This window comes from Maniola jurtina, chromosome 10 (assembly GCF_905333055.1).
Source record: "Maniola jurtina chromosome 10, ilManJurt1.1, whole genome shotgun sequence".
NCBI classification, from domain to species: domain Eukaryota; kingdom Metazoa; phylum Arthropoda; class Insecta; order Lepidoptera; family Nymphalidae; genus Maniola; species Maniola jurtina.
Genome location: NC_060038.1, coordinates 11,508,961 through 11,529,805, shown reverse-complemented (window position 1 = coordinate 11,529,805; position 20,845 = coordinate 11,508,961). Strand labels below are relative to the sequence as shown.

Below are 20,845 nucleotides of genomic sequence, written 5' to 3'. Positions count from 1 at the left end.
CCCAGAATCCTATTCCCTGACGCTTATGTATCATATTACAATAATTGATTTCCATTGGTATATTTAAAATTACAAATAATTTTTGTTTAGCTACACATGTAATGTACCTAGGTATGAAGTCGAGCGAGCATATTAAAACAAAATTAGAAATCCAAGAGTGAAGCTCGCCCGACTTCATACCTAGGTACATTACATGTGTAGCTAAACAAAAATTATTTTCTACTTTTTAGTGTTTTTGGTTTTTGAAGTCGGTTTTATTTTTCTTTTGAAAATTTTTTATTTCACAATTTTTAGTGGCCCCACTGTACTATAATATGCTATGCCCAGTTAAAACCCTACTGTTTACTAAGCTTTTACAGTGATCGCGAGCAATTTGCTCTTATCCATTGAGGAGTTCTGTTCTCCATCTCCAAAGATATTCATCAGATCTTCGCCAAATTTATATGGGACCACCTGCACAGTATACCCTTTCAAACAAAAAAAAATTTTTCCAAATCGGTCCAGGGGTCTTTGAGTAATCGGGGAACATACATAAAAAATATAAAAAAAATAAAAAAAAAAGATCCCGACGAATTGAGAACCTCCTCCTTTTTTGGAAGTCGGTTAATGAATGAGCCCAAAACATGTCGTCCATGATCTGAACCCCTGAACAAAAATACCAGAAGCTTGCCATATATTTTTGCCGTCACCAAAAAAATGGATCTGGCTGACATCTGTACTATGACTCTGCTCAGAACAGTGAATTTTGCAACTGATAATTCATATATCAGCTCAATCGTTTAAAAAAAAAAAGTGAGAATTGATTCATTGATTGTGCTGTGAGTGGATGTCAAAAAAGTAAAGTTGAACAATTCAATCAACTTTACTTTTTTGACATCTACTCCCAGCTGCCACAAGAAACCATAGAGATATAGTTATAATACGTCCATGCAAGAAACCAATTCTCACTTTCATTTAGAAAAATGGAAGGTGGATACGACGAGTCTACCCGCGAAATTCAAATTTAATTCGGTTTTTCGCAATTTATAAACTAATACGACAAAGGAGGCTTATGGCGCCAATGGCAGTATCATCCTCACAGGTTTATATAAAAATCTTTACTTGAAAGGGTCCAGTTTAAGAAGTTTTACAAGAGGAACTAGCAAATGCGAAAGTTATAATCATGTACATAAAATATTATCATGATTTAGAATGCAAAATGTGTAAAAGTAACTCATTCATTCATAGATGGGTATATTAATATTCAGCGGTCCAAAATTCGACCGTCCGTGATCCGCCTGTTGCCGACTGCTGCCATAGAACATAATATACTAGTGGCGCCCTTAGACAAAGTTTTTTATATTTTTGGTCAGGCTAATAATTTAGGTACATGGTGATCAGAATAAGATTTTTGTTCATTTATGCTTTATCAAAATAGAAATTGTTTCCCTATACTTGTCATAGTTAGGGAAACATCACTTTTATAAGGTCGTAAGGTCGTGCGCTTGGTAGGTACCTAGTGTACACACCGCGAAGGTCCGTGCAAGCACAAACAAAATCGGTCAAGTGCGAGTTGGACTCGCACATGTGAGGTTCCGTACCATATTAACACCTTTTATTATATATGGCGGCCATTTTGAAATTTTTATTTGTTAGAGCGGTAATAGAAATACATATTCTGTGAAAATTTCAATTCTCTACCTATTACGGTTCACGAGATGCAGCCTGCTGACAGACAGACGGACAGCGGTCTTATTAGGGCCCTGTTGGCATCCTTCAGTCACCCTGATCGTCACTTCTAGACTGGGTCATGATAAAAAGAAACTTCAACAAATCATATCATTTATTTCCAAAATACATACGATGAAAGAATAAGCTATTTTATAGGTAAACCTACATATTGCAATCAAATAACCATGCATGATTTAAAACTAATAATTAATTGATGAATAGATAATTTAAATGTAGATTTTTTTGTTTTATTATCATTATTTTCGAGCGTCTTTGCGGCATCGAAAGGCTTAAGCTAAAACTAAGTAAGTAATTATAACAAAACTTATAATTTCAAAACACCATCAGAAAAAATATAATAAGTGTTTGAAATACATACAATCAATATTATTAACAATGCTTAACTATTACATTAAAGTCAAATCCGGGTAAAAAGAATTTCGTCAAGTCCGAGATTTAATTTAAAAAATAATATTAACGCGCCACAACGAAAAGAGCTAAAGCTCCACCAATAACCATATCGTAATTTACAATTACACTGGCTTTAGCCCTCAAGTTGCTAATATCTATGAAAATAGATGTAAAATATTGCAACAGTGCACAAGCACTACATCGAGGCAAGTTTAACCGGCCTTCTTCTGGACCGTCGACAGGAATACTTTGCGCAGCTTGTTCGCCATTTCCTCCAGAAGGTCAGCGCGGACTTTTAGTTTCTTATTTCTCTCTTCGAGCTCGTCGGCGAGCTGTTCCATTTGGAGTTCTTTGAGCTTCCTGTTCATCCTGGAGCGTTTGGAGGCTTCGTTGTTCTTGTCTCGCAGCTCCCTGTACTTGAACTCGTGTGTGGAGACGGCGGAGTTGTTGCTGACGGTCGACACCGTGCTGACTCGTCTCCCGGGGGGTCGACCTCTCTTCTTGGGCTGTTGCTGCGCGCCCTCTAGCGCCTGTATCATCTGCTTGATGTCTTTCTTGGGCGCTTTGCGGCTGACCTTCCTCGGGCGCTGGGTTTCAGTGTAAGGCGTGTAGGTCTCGTCCGAGTCGTCGCTGTCGCGCCTCGGTCGTTTCTTCCTGGGCGGCGGGTTGGTGTCATCTTCTGTCTCCGACTCTGTTTTGGGCGTGATCGGCAAGGGGTACTTGACCGGCGTGGCCGGTGTGGGTATCGGGGAATAATCGAACTTCGTTATCTCCGTGATGTTTTGCTCGGGTTCCGGCAGAGTCTGTTGAATAAGAAAAATATGTTGTTAGGATCTAACTAGCGATTTAACTAGAAATATAAACTAGAAATCTAACTAGAAAACTAGCGAAACTGAAGGACAAATTAGTAAGATATTAATAGATGTTTAATGAAATAAAATTTTCTGAAATTTTTATGGTCTAATTTATTTCCTTGATACTAGAATGTCAGTTGGGACATGGTTGGGACTAAAATCAGAACATCAGTGTCCTGGAAAAACAAAGATGAATTCTTACCGATGCGAGCAGTGGACATTTTTCAGTCTCCAACTGCTCTACAAAGCTGAGGACCTCCGGCGTGCTGATGAGGTCATCGGGCCACGCCTCGCGCGACACATCCACGGAGAGAGCGGAGCGGAGCGGCGCGGGCCGGCTCGCGTCCTCGCTGATGATGATCACGTTACTCTCCACTTCGTGCGGCGTCACCGCTACGTACTTCTTGTCCATCGAATCATCTTGGTGGATAAAGGGCATTGTGTCGAATGTGTTGATGGATTTTGTATAGTCTGTGGTGTGCCACTCGGAGTCCGCGGCGAGCCACGGCTCCGCGTGGGCCATCCCCTCGGCCGCTAAGTCGCCTATCACAACAGGTAATGTACTAAAATCTAAAAATTGTTCTTGGAACGGCACTCCGTCGTTCGTGGCCGACTGGCTGAACAGTTCCACGTTGAACTTGGCCATCTCGTCCACGTTCAGTGGCACGGGATAGCTCAGGGTGTTATAAATGTGTGGCGGCGGCGAGTTAGCGTCGATTGTATCCCAACCCTGAGGTGAGAATTGTGTGTGCGGTGTGTCTGTATTGTGTGCCCTTGCGTCGGTCGGTTTTACTTGATCTGTTAACAGGAAAAATAATTATTTATTCTAAACGTCTCGAAAGCATTTTGTGTAGGAAATAAATAATCTATCAAGTTAAAAATCACTGCCACATGAAACAGATGAATTTTATATTGTTGTAAACAAAAATGTTATGAACTGCAGTTTTCCTTTTAGGCACATTTACTTCCACAAAAAACCCCGCTACTCCCCCACTCGATACATTATGAATCATCTTTAGCACTATGCGGAAAAATCTGTTACCAACCTAATACTACACAGTCAAGAGCTGCGCGGTTGAGTATGTTCATATTATTCGAGAGCGATTTGATGAGTAGCGCGAACACACAAGCGTCGAGCGATAACGTCTAGGCGCGTTTGAAAGCACCCACTGTCCTCAGTGAATAATATGCAGTCACCTGGACAGTGCGAATCGCAAAACGCACGTCGAGACATGTCAGTGCAAGTTCTGCAAATTGGTCGGATATTTCGTCTTCGTAAATGTTCACGGGGAACACGTTCGCGAAATTTTCGATACCCCAATTTTGAAACTGCTCATTATTTGCAATTTTGTCCGAATTTTTGTTTAGTATTTGGATATTGCGCCCATGATAACAATTTACTTGATTGGATTTGAATTTTGAATTGATTTGAGAAAACTGCATAAGTACTCCCAAAAGTTAATGTTCCATAATAGGTCTATGGTTCCATCTTAGAAAAATATAATATTACAAGGGATGAAATTTTTGTTCAGGAATGAATACTGTTTTTCAGTGCCATCCACGCGTGTCAGTGAAGCTTATTGTACCGAATTTGATGACACTTGCACAATATCTTCGGAGCTATGGCTCCGAAGTCCGAGGATATTCTGAGGCATGTCGAGGATCCAAATTGCACGCACAAAATGTGGCCCTGCAGTTTTCACGGGGAAATAACAAAAACCAACCGAAAATATATATATATATATAATAATTACCAATGGACTGTACTACTTCTTCCTGCGCGGGCTCGTCGCACCACTGAACCAGATCTTGGAAGAACTCGCAGTCCGATTCGTGGAGCATTGTACTCTGGAATATCGGCTCCGGTTTCGGATAGTCCTGAAATCACAACGAAATATGTTAGAAAATGCCTTGAAAAGGTGCGGATACTAAAACAAATATAAATTTAACATTAATTATAGTAATAGTATTGCATAAATGTACTCACGGCCGTGACGATCCCTCTTACCTCTGAAAAGCTGGCGGTAGTCGCGGGCGAGAGTGTTGGCTGAGTTCTTAGGTCGGTAGTGCCTCCGTAAGGACGGTTCACCTGTTGATTCTTTCCGAACTTTAAGCGATCTATCTCTATCAGTTTCAAAAGACGTTGAGTATTGAGACACGTTTGGGAAAAAACCATGTCTTTCTTTTTGTAATCTGTACTGTTTTCCGTTATCGTCTCCTCGACAGACGGTGATCTTTTGAGCAACCATTTTGAATAGAACTACAAACAGAAATGATACGACGTAACATAATGTATATATTTTTATGAAGCAAGGGCCGGAATGTGAGAGACGGGGCGAAAATAAATGGAAGCATGAGAGGATGTTAGACAGTTATAGAATTGAATAGATGAAGATTTAATGCGGTGACTTTCATGTTTCGTGTACGAAGTATGCAGGTCAAATCCTTACAATGTTAATACTGTGAAAGATCGAATAAACAGTAGCCTATATACATCTGATAAATCCAAATATTTAAATGAAGCTATAGTGACTAAACAAGACTTGATAGTTTGTAATTTCGACTTTAAAGTTAATGAGAATCTTCTTTGAAACATTATACTTAGCTATGATAATATACTTACCATAGTTTTAAGAATTGACCTTCATTCGACTTTGACCTGCATACACATGTAAATGCCCTAACAAGTACATAAATAATAATTCGTTTACATGACATTGTAAGGAGCGGCGAATGCATATATACAATTAAAATATATATTAAAGTGCGCAGCTCATTTCATTAGGAAAAATTTCAACGCGAATAATTTATGAAAATTTTCAAAGTCATGTAATCGACATGAAAGAAGTTTTTTAAATGGTAACTAAGTTTTGGAATAGTTTTACAATCGAAAGGTATCAGAATCCCTAAACCGTCTGTTTATCCGTTGGTGAGAAGATAATTGAATTGAATTGCATTAACCAATTTGATAAAATATGATTTTAGTTTTTGTTAGTAGTGGTGACGTGAAATGTTAATTGTTAAACAATTTCAACATTTATAAATCCTTGCAATAAACAAAGTTGAAGTCAGATAACCAAGAACATTTATTCTCGAAAATTAATTTTATCAATTCCTGCTTTATCTTATCTAACGTTAAGTCTGGTGAAAATAATATATCTACTTCATAATTTATTAATTATTGTCCTATCACTACTTTTACATTTGAGAACAAAATCAAATTGACCTAGATAATTTTCAACACATTTTTTTAGATACAGTAAAATTTTTCATTTGAAATGAGTGCATATGTAGTATGTAAAAAATAAGTACGTATATGATAAAAGACACAGTACATTTTATGTCACTCTATTTTTTGAGCTAAAACCCTTGTTTTTGAATACATTTTTAATTCCCTATAAAGTAATTTTCCCAAAAAAAAAATATTAGGCCTAGCTGAATTTGGAAACATTTTTGAACTTCAATTTCATTGAAGTTGGAAAGAAAATGGAAGTAAAATATTAATTGTTGTAGTTTTCTTTGTAGATTTTCGTTGGTTTTCATGTTCGGCATGGCCAAGTCGCTTGAGTTTCTGCAACAGAGAAAGGGTTAGGGGAACTGACCGCCGCAGCGGTATTACTTACTTTGTTGAACTCTTCGTGAGTCCCTAAGGAAATTGTAACTCTTTAGGCTCCCAACCACGAAACGGTCACCGAAGTAGGCCTGGAACAAGGAAAGAGATATTTTAGCTTATGAGGTAATTATCACACTACACACTATCACACTAATCACACTAATATTATAAAGGCGAAAGTTTGGGTGTATGTTTGTTACTCTTTCACGCAAAAACTACTAGACGGATGTTTCTGAAATCTAGAATGGAGATAGATTACACCCTGGATTAACACATAGGCTACTTTTTATACCGGAAAATTAAAGAATTCCTACGGGGTTTTTAAAAACCTATATCCACGCGAACGAAGTCGCGGGCATCAGCTAGTTTTTAGGTATGTTACTACCCTGTTACCCAGACTAAAAAGCGCGCATCGGCACAAGAGCTCTTGATCAATAGATAAGTATTTAGCACTGAAAAATTCATTGCTTCTTGTCTGCTTGTGCAATAGAGGGAATATCCACACTTGAATACACTATAATACAGAGCCAGAGATATGGCAGCTCAGGACAAATGCTGGCAAGTGCAACGATGTGTGTGAAATTGCAAATGAGGGCATATGTAATGTAATGTGACAATTGTAACTAGGGGGCGTAGATAAATAAGGCGTATCGGAACAAGTTTTAATATGAAACTCCTCAGTGCGGTGCAGTTTCCCGTTTATTACATAAAATGTAGGTACTCTGTGATTACATTTTTCGTATTCATGTACCTAAGTATAATGGGTATGACGTATTCATTGTGGCCATATACGACGGGGCCAATCTATGCTTGGCCCCGTCGTATATGGCATAGGTAACATCTCCAAAACGGCATTTTGTCTTCGTTTTACGGCATTATTCGTTTTAAATACGAAGGTTATCTTAGTATTCAAAACCAACAATAGACAAAATGCCTTAGCAGAGCCCGTAGTAACTAAATAGATTATGGCCATTTTAGAAATATGTACCTACACGAAAAAGTGTGACGGACTTTGATGACGCAATCCTAAAGTATGGCAAGAACAGTAGGTGGTATGGCCTTAATTAATTATGTGGTTTTTTATGTGGTACGACAAAATATATTCATGATGGACCTATGTTAATAAAAAAGTTATAGGCAAAGGTAAGGGAGAAACGGCTTTAATAATATTATATTACGGTCCTACGTGTGTTTTATTAAAAAAATTACTTAATCGACGAAGACCATTAAAAGACGTGGAAGATATTTTTTATCTACTCGATACGCTCACGCGAGCAAGAAATGATTGGTATATTTTGTACTTACTTACCTACTTATAACTAGATATGTAAAATGAATGTCCACTTATTAGATAAACTCTATACATTGTATTGAATAATAAATTTTGGAATCTATTAGGTTGTAAGTAGGTAGTTAGTTAGGTAGGTACTTACTTATTTATTGCGCTTTGAATTAATTGACAGGGAATACCTGTTCGCATAATATGTACATTCTGTTTTTCTTGCAATAAAGGAAATCAAACTTTCTCATTCCCCAATCCCCATAGCTGAGTGCAGTAATGTGCAGCATCCGGATTGAGCAGTGAAAATCCGAAGTTCAATGATGAAGTCAATGTTTGGTAAGTACCTACCTACAATATCAATTCACCATAAACATTTCCTAAATCCCCACAGCTTAGGAATCCAGTTTCCAGCAATATCATTGAGAAGTTGGGACGTGGAAATCGTGGAATTCAATAATGAAGTCTATACTTGGCGTCTATATTATTTCATCAATAGGGCTCATCAGGGCTGAGGAGTTGGAACTTGGGATTCAATCATGAAGTCGTTGTTTGGTACCTACAGTATTAATGCACCATCAACAATTTCTGAATTTCCATAACTTATGCGGGCAGTAACTCTGCAGCATCAGGATTAAGGAGTTGGACCCAGAAAAATTACGGGACCATTTTGTGAACATTCTCTATTGATTAAAAAACAAATGCAAATAGGAAAGGTCGAAGTAATGGGTGTACATAAATAGAAAACGCAACAAATTGAGGACCTTCTGCCTCCATTCTGCAATCACAAGCAATCCTGTGATTCTCAAATGGCAAACAAGGATTAATACACATAATTTTATTGATCTAGGCTATAATGATAGCAAAAAACGCCCAACATCATGGAGGAGTGGAGACCTTGGATAAATGTTTGCTGGTACCAAAGGACGCTGCACCGCGCCGGTGGATTTCGTCATTCATAATAATCTATACATATACCTAGTTACTTAGAGGTATACCCTGTTGACGTCACAACTGTTGACCTCGAACTCTCCCCCAGTTATCGATCGAATCCACCATTTCAAAGGGGAGGCTTAGTCACCAACGATAATGCAATGAATCATTAATATCGATGGATTACTTCAAAATAGAAGTAACATTGATTACTTTAATGCCACGTAAAAGGTACCTGATTAAACAATGTTATCAGCATTTTATCGACTAGGATCATTTGCTACGTGATGAAGTTATTTGAAGTATAAATTATGAAGCTGTTAATTAAAAGTTTTGATTGATTGATATGTTCAAGCTAGCCTTACATAGGTCTCTAGATTATTTGAACCAATATTTAGGTGAACAAATGGATTGTAACTCACAATTAAATGTTAAGAATTCACAAAAGCGTAAACGATCAGGAGTCAGGAATGAATAGCTAATAGAGCCATACCTAATTCTAAGACAAGCTTTAAATTGGAGAGGAATGGGGAATATAAGTAGGTACCTAATGCATAACTTGGCTAGTATTCCTATTTAAAACAAAATATTTATCACGGCATTAAGTAAATTGTGATTGTTAGTTTTGCCTGACCATGCTTTCAACCGGGACCACTAATTGTGTACGGTTCCACGTGTTCTAAACACGAGGCCATCACGGCAATGTTGTATCTATCATCAACATCAACATAACTAAATAAATTTACATTCCAATTTTACAGACCTAGATATGAAACTGTACGAAAGTACTATACTTAACTACTTACGCATAGGTACTACAAAAATATAAAACTAGTCCACCAATTCATACATCAATAACATCAACTTTCATATTTTCTGAAAATATTCAAGGTCGCAAATGACGTCCGAAGTCCGAACAATCACTTCCCAGAAATTAAGAGATCAGGTTTTTTAGTCGATGAATACAGAAATATAATTAATGGAAACAAACTGAGTCTGATAAATGAAATGGACATTCTTAATGATAATTTAATTGCTAATGCCATTACTGTGAAAACACAAGTTAATTATAACAATACAAAGTTATTTGATGTGGGTAAACTAGTTTCGGAAAGTTTTAAATTATTCTTTGGAAATATTCAAATAGAAATGAATATAACATTGGAATATCATGGGAATATCACTTATTTGACAAACTGTAGGACATTGAAAACCCATCTATTTCACCATGTTTGATTAAAATTCTGGTACCAATAATAATCTTTTACTAGAATTAGCCAAGGTCACAACTATCAACATCCTTGGGTCATCGAAGGACATATAAATACGTTTATAGAGCTCTCTACATATTCTACTGATCCGCTAGAAAATAGAAAAGATACCTACCTTATTTGAATTGAAAACCCCAAAATACTAGAAAACTTTCATATTTTTAAGTGAAAGTAGGTAGGATATTGTCTGTAACGTTTATAAAGATCTCGACATACGAGGTTGTTTCAACATCAACCTCGAAATTAATTCTTGCGCAATCACAATTTTTATGATAAGAATTTATGTTCCGATCAAAGTTCAAGACAAATTCATTTAGAGGTTGAATATTTGGTGGTCAAAAAAGAGATTTAAATTGATAAAAGTCTACACAATTCTAGAAAACACTAAGTACAAAATATATACATAGGATTGAGTACTTAGAAAGTTGGAACACGCATTCAACACAACGTGATCGCGGCAGGTTGAAACACGTTCACGTGTACTATTTATAAAGTAGCTGAACTTTTAGTAGCACTATAATTGCTTTCGATATCATAAAACTTAAATCTAACAACTGAAATACAAACAATTTGTAAAGTCGCAAGGTCGATAGGAACTTATAAGAATATTTAATGAGCACAAAATAATTAGCCTAAGTAAAACTCACCTTACAAAAAGTATCTTTTTGCGGGCTTGTAGCACGGGGGAAATAAGTTACCCTTTAAAATATATGAAAAAGGAGTAACCTAAGCGCTTATAGCGTGAAAACTTTACATGAAAGTGCAAAGGGGATTGTAAACTTTTGGCTTTCTAGAACACTGTAACCGCGATTCGGCATGCGTTCGCTCCGAGAGAGCTCAGAAATTGTTGTGCAAGAACAAACGAGTCGTGGGCCGTGGCTCGACCCTCGAGAATCCGCATACAGTTTTCCTCAATGCCCCTCCATTCGCTTTCGTGTTCTAAAAATATCTCAGCTTGCTTTCCGATTGGACCATTCGCTATGACGTCAACTCTACCAGCCAATGGGAGTGGACAGATTATGAGGATCACGAGACCGCGTTTTCATTGTAGCTGTACATACAATATGTACGTATGTCTGGATACTTTAGTGGGGTTCATTGGGGTTTTACACGGAGCAATTTTGCCAACTCTATACATATAAAATTGTGAAGAGTTCATTATTTTCGTCATGATTCATCCTCATCGCTAGACGCTATTATGATTTTGATTCCTTCACTCCATTAACACTTTGTATTATGTTATTGTTATGCATAATTTACCGCATTTTGTTTGATGATAATAGTTCCTTTAATAGGTATCTTTCCTATTTCCTCAGTTGATGATGTAACCCAAGCAAGCACATTTTCTTGTCAACTAATAACTACGTGTAAATAAATAATTAGTCGATGTCTACAAAATATTTTTTTTATTATAAGCTGAACTTTGGAACTTAGATTTGAACAAAAATAAAATTTTACAGAAACATGATTGGAGGGAGTTCCTCCTTTAAGGAGTTTTATTTGATTTGATCTTTAGTTACTTGTAAGTTATAAGTTATAACATAGACGTCGACATTCGGTTGTATGGGAATAATAAGTTATATTATGATTTATTCATATTCTGCTTTATAATTATTTATTATCATGAACATCAACTATGGTAATAATCATCATCACACATGCTTCAATGGTTTGTTTCTTATTAATAATTTTTGCTTAGAATAATTATGTAGGAAACGTTAATCATGTAGGTAGTTGAGTTTAATTATATGCAATATGTCTGTATAATCTACATGCAGATGTTTATCTAATGTCTTTAGTTTTATAGTTTTCTTGGAAAACCTTATTGAATATCATCTGAATAAATAATGCAAACTATGTTTTTCAATTAGTTCGCATAAATTGTACCCACAACATATTTAGGAATCGTAGCCAAATTTTTCTTACAAAATATCAACAATATTATTATTCAAGAATGTTTGTTTCAACCGAGGTACCCAGCTATTCTACGACGTAGCGTAAGAAAAAAATTTATTTTCATGGACACACATTCGAGTTATCTTTTAAAATGTATCTACGCATTTACGAGTGAGTTTTTAGATTTGGAAGTTAGGTAAATTACTAATTAGGCATAATTAGGGTTTGTTCCCGGGAATTCTCGTCCCGGGAATTCCCGGGAAATCGGTCGGTCTCGTACCCGGGAAATTCAGCTCGAGAAAAGTCGAGACATCGAGAAGTTTAAATAAACATTTTTACGCTTAGCTTTCTTTGTAAATGCGAGGCGGCAGCGGCATCCTTTGACAGCACGGCTCGTGTCTGTCGGTATCCTTTGTTTTTGCCTTAATCTCTTATTTAATTACATTAAAACTGCCAAAAATTGTGATACCATACCACCCACATAGTGAGATTAGTGAGTGATCTTTAGTTATGATGAGAAAAATTATGATTGTTTTTAGTTAAGATGTTTGTTTTAAGCTGATTGTTAACAGAGATTTTGTTTTTTATTAAAGATTAGTGAGATTAGTTATAATAAGAAGAAGTATGATTGTTTTTAGTTAAGATGTTTGTTTTAAGCTGATTGTTAACAGAGATTTTGTTTTTTATTACAGATTAGTGAGATGAGATTAGTTATGATAAGGAGAAGAAGTATGATTGTTTTTAGTTAGCAATTTTGTTTTGAGCTGATTTTTTATTGAGAACTTGTTTTTTTTGTTAAAAATTATGTTGATTTTTTTCATGTAAAATAAACACAGTTAAATTAAAGACTCTTTTTATTAATTAAACAAAAATTTAGACGTATTTTATTTTTTCTCGACAACCCGAGAAGACCCGAGAAATCAGGCTCGAGAAGTCTCGACACCCGAGAACCAAAAAACGTCGAGAAATCGGAAACCCTAGGCATAATGATTCATAGATACTATCAACCGTATAATAATTGACAAATTGAAAAATAGCATCGTGCCAAAGTTTCTTAATTTGCAATGAATCACACCTATGATGTAGGAAAAGGTGAACAACCTTACAATTGGCTTTGGTTATGATGTCAGAACCGTTGTTTCGTGACGGAACTTCGTCGTTTTTAAAATAAACATTTGCCTAGGTCAAAATACTAGTTCGTTCAGTCCCTCATCCTAAATATCTCAGCGAAGGTCAAGTCAAGAGGGACGTATGAGCGCTGTGGAAGACAAAAATAAGAAGGAGACAGTGTACAGATCAAAATAAAAAGGGATAAGTACCCAAATGTTTCTTAAAATAGAGGGAAGGGAGGGAGAGGCAATTGAGGGCTGCAATGGACTTTTCCTTACATGAATACACAAGGATGGCAGCCATCAGAGAAGAATGGGGACGCATACATCTCTGGAGTGACGACAAAGAATTTATAGAGGCCAAAATCACTTTCGGGTCGTTGTACCAAGACAATTCCAAGTTCAAGAACATATTACCTACTTATCTCTACCAACGCAGGTACATACCACTTAGATAAATATAAAACATACCCACTAACATCTAGAGTATGTATAGATGTCAAATATTTACTAGGTACTTACTTATTTACGAGCAATAAAAACATGTTCTGAAAATCCACGCTTAATTATGATTTTATTTATAGACCCGGATGTAGATACCTATGAATAATATTAACCTAAGATCATAGACTTATTATAGGTGGATCATTTGCACATTCTTAGACCGGAAGACAAAGACTCCAAATTACAAAATAATCTATCGTATTATTTATGAATGAATACATCTAAGATGAAATCCAGATGATCCTGGGCAATGGGCATATATCGAAAATTACAAGATTATGTTTTAATACCATTTATACACCTATAAATAAATAGTCCTAAGAATATCCACCGACATGCAATTGTTAGACCTTGTTGAGCCCCCGGAAATTAACTATAAATAACTGAAATAGACATTTCACCGCGTTTCATAGCCTCATCGGGTGACAGAAGGGCTGGCTCATTTTTTGCGCAACGGATCAGCCTGGATGTCCAACGCGGAAATGCAGCCAGTATTCTTGGCACCATTCCACGCGCGCATGATTTGTATAGTAATTAGATAAGCCTAACTTTAAGTTTTATTGTAATATTTTCAATAAAAAAAATATGAAAAAGCTAAAATAACTGAACATGCAAACACATTCTTGAGAACAAAAACAAAAGTACAAATTCAATAAATAGCTTACCGAAGCTATTATTTTTTGTAACTATGTTCCTAACTATATTTTTATACTTATGTAGTAGCACTTTACCTGTGGTACCTAGTAGATTCTTCTTGTTGTGTATTTGGGCCGATTTTCAATCGTCAAATCTTCGTCAAATAACTTTCATCTGAGGAATAAATTCGACGTTTTGACAAATTCCCTACTTATAGAATTTTTTTCCTGTTTGAAGAGAACTTCCAATGTTTTTCTCTCAAAAACAGAAGTGCAAACTACAAGGTTCTGTCTTTTTCTAGAGTTTAATTCATCATTATTAGCATTGGAGTAGGTATACTAGCTTAATATGATTAAAACAACACCCAGCCCTAATGGATTAGTTAGAATTCTAGTCTACACAATAGATCGATAGTTTGCTAACAGCACTGCCACTTCCCTTATTTAGCTTCATAATAATATGAACCAAGAATTGAACATGTAATTTAAACTTTTAATCACCTCATCGGCTAATTGAGAATTTTTGAGAACTTTCCATACCAAGTTACCACACTTAGTTAATGAAGATAGTCACGCTTAATTTTTTCGCCTGTATTTTTGTCCAGTCTTATCTTCGAAACCATCTGAACCGGTTGTAACAGCACTTTTGCAAGCAAGTAGGTATAACATGATGATAGACTACCTATAATATTAGAAGATATCTAGAGTTCTTGGGGGATATTTAACAACCTATATTCATTAAAACAAGCTAATAAAGGTAACTTTAAATGTAATGTTAAATGAAGAGCCTGAATTTTGCAGTATGAAGCGTAATATGAGCTCTCTGTTTTTCCAAGCGATGATAATACCATTGTTACAAGTGCGGATACGAGTATAGATACATAGTTAGGTACTTGGTGTACATAATTATAATGACGACATCTAGGTAATGATAATGGCAGTATGATTACAGGGGCGTTGATATAATGACACATAATATATTTTATACTAGAGGATGCCCGCGGCTTCGCCCGCGTGGATTTCGGTTTTTTAAAATCCCGTGGTAACTCTTTGATTTTCCGGGATAAAAAGTAGCCTATGTCCTTCCCCGGGATGTATTCCAAGTCTGTACCAAATTTCATTCAAATCGGTTCAGCGGTTGGGCCGTGAAAACGTTGCAGACAGACAGACAGACAGACAGACAGACAGACAGACAGATAGACAGACAGACAGACACACTTTCGCATTTATAATATTAGTATGGAAATATGGATTTAGTACTGTATGCAGCAACGAGTTGGGTACCTACATGTTTGAATCGCTAGGTAAACAAAATAATGGAACTACCTACCTATTCAATTACTAGATAAAAATATGACGTCACAAGTGACCTTGAATGTTATACTGAGGATGGGAAACATCTACGTGGAACTCGTTAGGCTAAATACGAATAGGTATTGTTATCTTATGTAATAATGGTTCACAAAAATGTGGACTCAGCCAACTATATTATGTAGGTAATCTGTGCTCAGGGGCGAAAACATGACCTTACGAAGACAAACAGATGGTGCCTACAATAAGTAAAAAAGTGGGACCCAAAAGGGTAACACTCAGCCGAAAGTGGACCTAACTACCATTATTATACTTCCACTGACTAAAGATTTCAGGGGTCACAATCTGAGCGGAAAGGGTTGTCTATTTAGATTTGTACTGCAGGTGAGGTGCAGGGGAAGAGGGTGTAGTTAAAGCGATTATAGCCTAGTAGTCTCGGGCAAGTACCTAGGTATCGCTAATTTTTAGAATGTGCATTTTAAGAAATTAGATCGGAGGAAATAGGCATGGCTGAGTTCACCTCAATGTTCTCAAATGTGTGAAGTATGGTAAGGCCACTTGGCCACGTGGGTGGTAGACATTCTGAGAGGAGACCCGCGGTCAAGTGATGATGATGAGTTTGGGGTGAGAGCGAGTTTTACTTCAGAAATTACTGGCCTCTGCTATCCCTAACACTATAGGGGCACTGGACTTAGCGTAGCCTGTATATTTGTATGGCGAAATTTTTTAAATGGTCAAAGGGACGCATATTGACATTCCTACCAAACTCTAGGGACCATTTAGAGGAAAACAGAAGTACCACGTGTATCCGTTCTATAATAGATTAGGTACCAAATAAGCTTTTCAAAATTTTCATATCATGAACACACAGGTAAGTACATACATAAATATTATCAGAAATGGCGACCTAATATGGTTACAACTATTCAACCTACCTACTATTAACCTATGTCTACGTATCGGGCCTCTATCGGTGCCTCGCCATCACATTTTGCCAAGTCATTGTGATAATGATAACGTTCAACGTTTCTGTATAGGTATGTTGATTTGTTTTTAAGTCTTGTTGATTTACTGTCATCATGTTTTTGGTCTGATTACGAGTAATGTGTTGATACAATGTATATTATCATCTCAAAGAGTACTGCGTAAATTACTGCCCGCTACTAGAATTTCAACATAAGTAAGAAAGAAAATACCAGCCCGTAAATCGAGGCATGACACTGCCTTTATGGCAAAGATTTAGACAATAATCTACACAGACGAAGAGGTTCTGAGTACTTCTGAGACAGATCTTTCCCTAGAATAGGAATAACAAATAACTATGAACTCATTACCTATAGGATGGTCAATAATATCAGCCTAGGTCGATCCCACTTCTGATTTGACTAATTTATATTGTTGTAGAAAGGTTCATCAATTGACCTTTTTTGGGGTTAGTTGAAGCATAAGGCGTCCGATTGATAAACATGGAAAAGAGTTTAGTATCTGCACTCTGGCCTAAGGACATTTATGAAGTTTATGAAAACGAGAGAAATCCAGTACCCATGAGTCATGATAATTTAAAACGGTCTACTTAGGTATAAATCGCCGATAGTTATGCGAAAACGTGTTTTGCCAAAACACAATATTATTGTTCACGGAAGATAATCCGAAGTCTTTTTGTAAATACCAGACGATTAGGTACCATATTGTATTTTTAGACCAAACTACGGCAAACATGTGATTTCTAGAAATAACCGTCTCATATCTGTCTGCAGAGGTACATGGGCACGAGGTTTGTAGAATAAAGGTTAACTCATTAGTATCGTCATTACTCTGGGTGATATTTTGGGAGGCTGGAGTTGAAATTTTGGGTCGCTCGATAGGTATTTTTACGGCTTTTGAAAGGAACTTATCTTAAAACATAATCAATAGAATTTGTTGTTGTGAGTGCCTTGTTATCTACCTTTTGTATTACTTATAATATTATGTGTTCAATACGGGACATACTATCAGATATAGTCAAAGATTACTATTTTTAAAAGATATATCCAGAATATACCTATCCTTACCTATTTCATATAAAGCCAAAAGATACTCATTTTTTAAATCAAATATTACAAATAAGTATTACTAATAAAGGTAGTTTACCTCCCATAAATGGCCAGACGAACGGACAGACAGACAGACAGACAACAAAGTAGGTATAAGGGTTCCGTTTTTTCTTTTGAGGTACGGAACCCTAAAAATCCGCAAACCATAAATTAGTGCACAAATGTTGAAATGTGTTCACAAACAAGTACCTACCTAATTAGGTTACTAATTACATAAATAACATCATAGATGGCGCTGTCTGTAATTGCAATGTTGCACATAAGTGATATACCTACTTTATTTATTATTTTGTACGATGGTACGGAACCCTTGGTGTGCGAGTTCAACTCGCACTTAACCGGTTTTTTTGGACAATACTGATTTAATCAACTACTAGCGACATCTAGCGATGGTAGTTTGAAAAAAAATACAATTTTAAAAATACAGATCTATTTTTGTAAATTAGGTATCTTTATGTAGGACGCAATTATTATCAATTTTATTAATTTACTTTTTTTTTAAGTTATATAGACTAGCGCTTTACTGCAATCAGACCCGCTAGCAAGTGATGATGCAGCTTAAGATGGAGCGCGCTTGCCTAGAAGTTGCCTATTCACTCTTGACTTGAAGGTACCCATATTATAGGTGGAAGGGAAAACTGATGCTGGAAGGGCATTCCATATCCTAGCGGTTCAGATTAGGAAAGAGGAAAATTTCATGGATTACCAAATCTAAATAGATTATTATTATCAAGATGTGTGACTAATTAAAACATTGAATGTTGTAGGAATGACTTGAATTGGGTAACTTGAGCATTTAGATGCTACGTAGTCTTCCTGCTTGACAATGTGATGATCACAATTAGGATTGCCAGATGGAAAAATGAAAAACAGAGCAGACTGGTGATTCCTAGCAAAAAAGGAGGAAATGCCACCAATGTGACAAAATGGCATAAATGAAAGGATGGAAATGTGACAAATAAATCATTTAAAAATGTTTTATTTGTCACATTTATTAGAATTATGTACCTATTTCAGATCACAGATTGTCATTTTTTAACAGAGCGATGGCGATACAAATCTTCACAATCATGTCTAGGAGGTGTGCATGTCACTTTTAGTTCACTTTGCATGTTATATTTAGGGTTCAGTACCCAAGGGGTCAAAATGGGGCTCTATTAAAAACACTCTGCTGTCTGTCTGTCCGCATGTCACAGGTCTCTAGCTTGTACAAATTCGTAAGAAATTAATTACAGACATGAAATTTTGGTATTTCGCATAGTGTTAACCCAAAACCGAATAGTCAAATTACTTCTGTGGGGGTCTCCCCTCCCTAAACATGAAAAAGGAGCTGAAATAAATTTTTGTTTTTACCCTAGGATGCAGAGTATCACTGTCTAGAGCTCACTAAGTATTAATATAATAAAATAGGGTCCCCTTGGCACCCTTCAGGTACAGACCCCTAAAAATGTATAAAAGGTTAAAATAAATAATAGGAAAAGATACTTACATTTTTACGTGTCTTCTATAAATAACTCTCTTAAATTTCTTGATCTTGTTAATTTGCATAGAAATGTGGTTCATCTGCAGATGCAACATAAGATGAACTCTTGTGGAGCCCTGGTTTATGTTATTGTTGTTTAAGTTTCGCAAATTGTTGTAGTACTTATTATTGTTTAGTTCAATGTACGCGTAGCTCATGTTAATTTTATTAACACCTGACACTTTTCTCGTGGATCTATTCGCTTTTTGTTTTATTCAGATAATGATAAAAATATCGTCGAAACAAAAGCGGTCCGAAGAACTTTGCCCAAGACCAATTTGAAAATAAAAACACTTAAAAAACTTTTGAAAACAATGTAGTTCATGCAACAGTCGAATGTTTAATAATTATTTAAATTATGTCAAAACAAACTGATGCAGGTTTCAAAACAACTTCCCGATTCATGAATATTTCTTGTATTTCAACAATTTCTGGTTGTTTTACAAATTTACTTTAAAGGTGCTTTGCTGTAGAAATTTCAAATTTAAATGACGAAATTCGAAGCTCGAGCTACGAAATAAACTTTCTGAATTCTGATGAAATGTAGTAGAGTGGAACAAAACATGCAGAAGAAACAAAGAGCGAGTGCAACAGCAAGTGTTTTGTAAGTTACGTATAACCAGCGTCTCATTGGGCTAGTTCATGGGTTCATGCGCCGTTCATGCAATCAAAAATGACGTTTATCTTTATCCGTTCTACGCATGAAAAATAAGTACTTTACAAAGTACAGCTGTAATAATACATACTATTAAATATAACTCCTATTTTAGGGCTTTTTGATTGTTATTTAGATTTTATATTTATTGATAAGTTTCGTGCCATTAACCTGTATGTAATGGATCTAGAATATATTAGATGAAAGAACACTAAATTAATATTATGTAATTTGCGTAAAATGAAATCTACCCGTGAGCATTTTTTAGCAAAGGATCAATGAGTTAAGATGAAAAGATGATGCAATTTCGAAGAATCTTAGCTTAGAAAATCATATACAGGGTGTTTGGTAATTAGTATATAATGACGACATGTACTCATGCTACTTTGATCTGATAAATACAATGCTGAAGTATAATGACGAAATAAAATTATAAAAATGTTTTTATGCAAAATTTAATTTTTTTTAATGTCAAAGTTTTCATGGCCCTAGCGTGCCCTAACTCACTGAGATCGTTGACCATCTTTAAATAGGTGGAACCAAAGATCTCAGTGAGTTAGGGCACGATAGGGTCATGAAAACTTTGACATTGAAAAAAAGTTAAATTTTGTATGGAAATTTTTATAATTTTATTTCGTCATTATACTTCAGCATTGTATTTACCAGATCAAAGTAGCATGGGTACGTGTCGTCATTATATACTAATTACCAAACACCCTGTTTATACTTCCGGTCAAGTGCGAGTCTGGCCTCGCCCTTTATTGGGTTGCGTACATAATTATCATATTTTGGATATGTATGAAAATTTCAATTCCGAGTAAATGAACCGTGAAGAATTAGTACAAAAATGTTCATTTGTTTTTGTCACATCTTACATATTCATCGATGTTACAAACTATCTTAGTTACTTCAACACTTATTATTAGAAACGCGAAAGTTTGTGTGTGTATGTTTGTTACTCTTTCACGCATAAACTAATGGACGGAGGTAGCAATGGAGATAAGTTATGCACTGGATTAACACATAGGCTACTTTTATCCTGGAAAATG

The 20,845-nt window shown here is 35.9% G+C and overlaps 1 protein-coding gene and 1 long non-coding RNA gene across 3 annotated transcripts; one reads left to right on the top strand and one right to left on the bottom strand.

Annotated features, from left to right (window-relative positions):
* Positions 1-1,804: 1,804 nt before the first annotated feature.
* LOC123869020 lies at positions 1,805-19,647 on the bottom strand. 2 transcript variants are annotated; one of them, XM_045911743.1, is made up of 6 exons: positions 19,109-19,647; positions 6,599-6,677; positions 4,984-5,235; positions 4,730-4,853; positions 3,178-3,773; positions 1,805-2,924 (listed from the first exon to the last, which is right to left on the bottom strand). In XM_045911743.1, the coding sequence occupies exons 3-6, from the start codon at positions 5,149-5,151 to the stop codon at positions 2,334-2,336; spliced, it is 1,479 nt and encodes a 492-aa protein (XP_045767699.1). In that variant the 5' UTR covers positions 5,152-5,235; positions 6,599-6,677; positions 19,109-19,647; the 3' UTR covers positions 1,805-2,333. The 2 variants fall into 2 exon arrangements, with proteins under 2 accessions (XP_045767699.1, XP_045767698.1); XM_045911742.1 differs by lacking the exon at positions 19,109-19,647 and adding an exon at positions 10,719-10,974.
* On the top strand, positions 7,463-10,778 carry LOC123869025. The gene is made up of 2 exons (XR_006796803.1): positions 7,463-7,493; positions 7,533-10,778. It is a non-coding gene; the product is annotated as an uncharacterized LOC123869025 (long non-coding RNA).
* Positions 19,648-20,845: the final 1,198 nt, after the last annotated feature.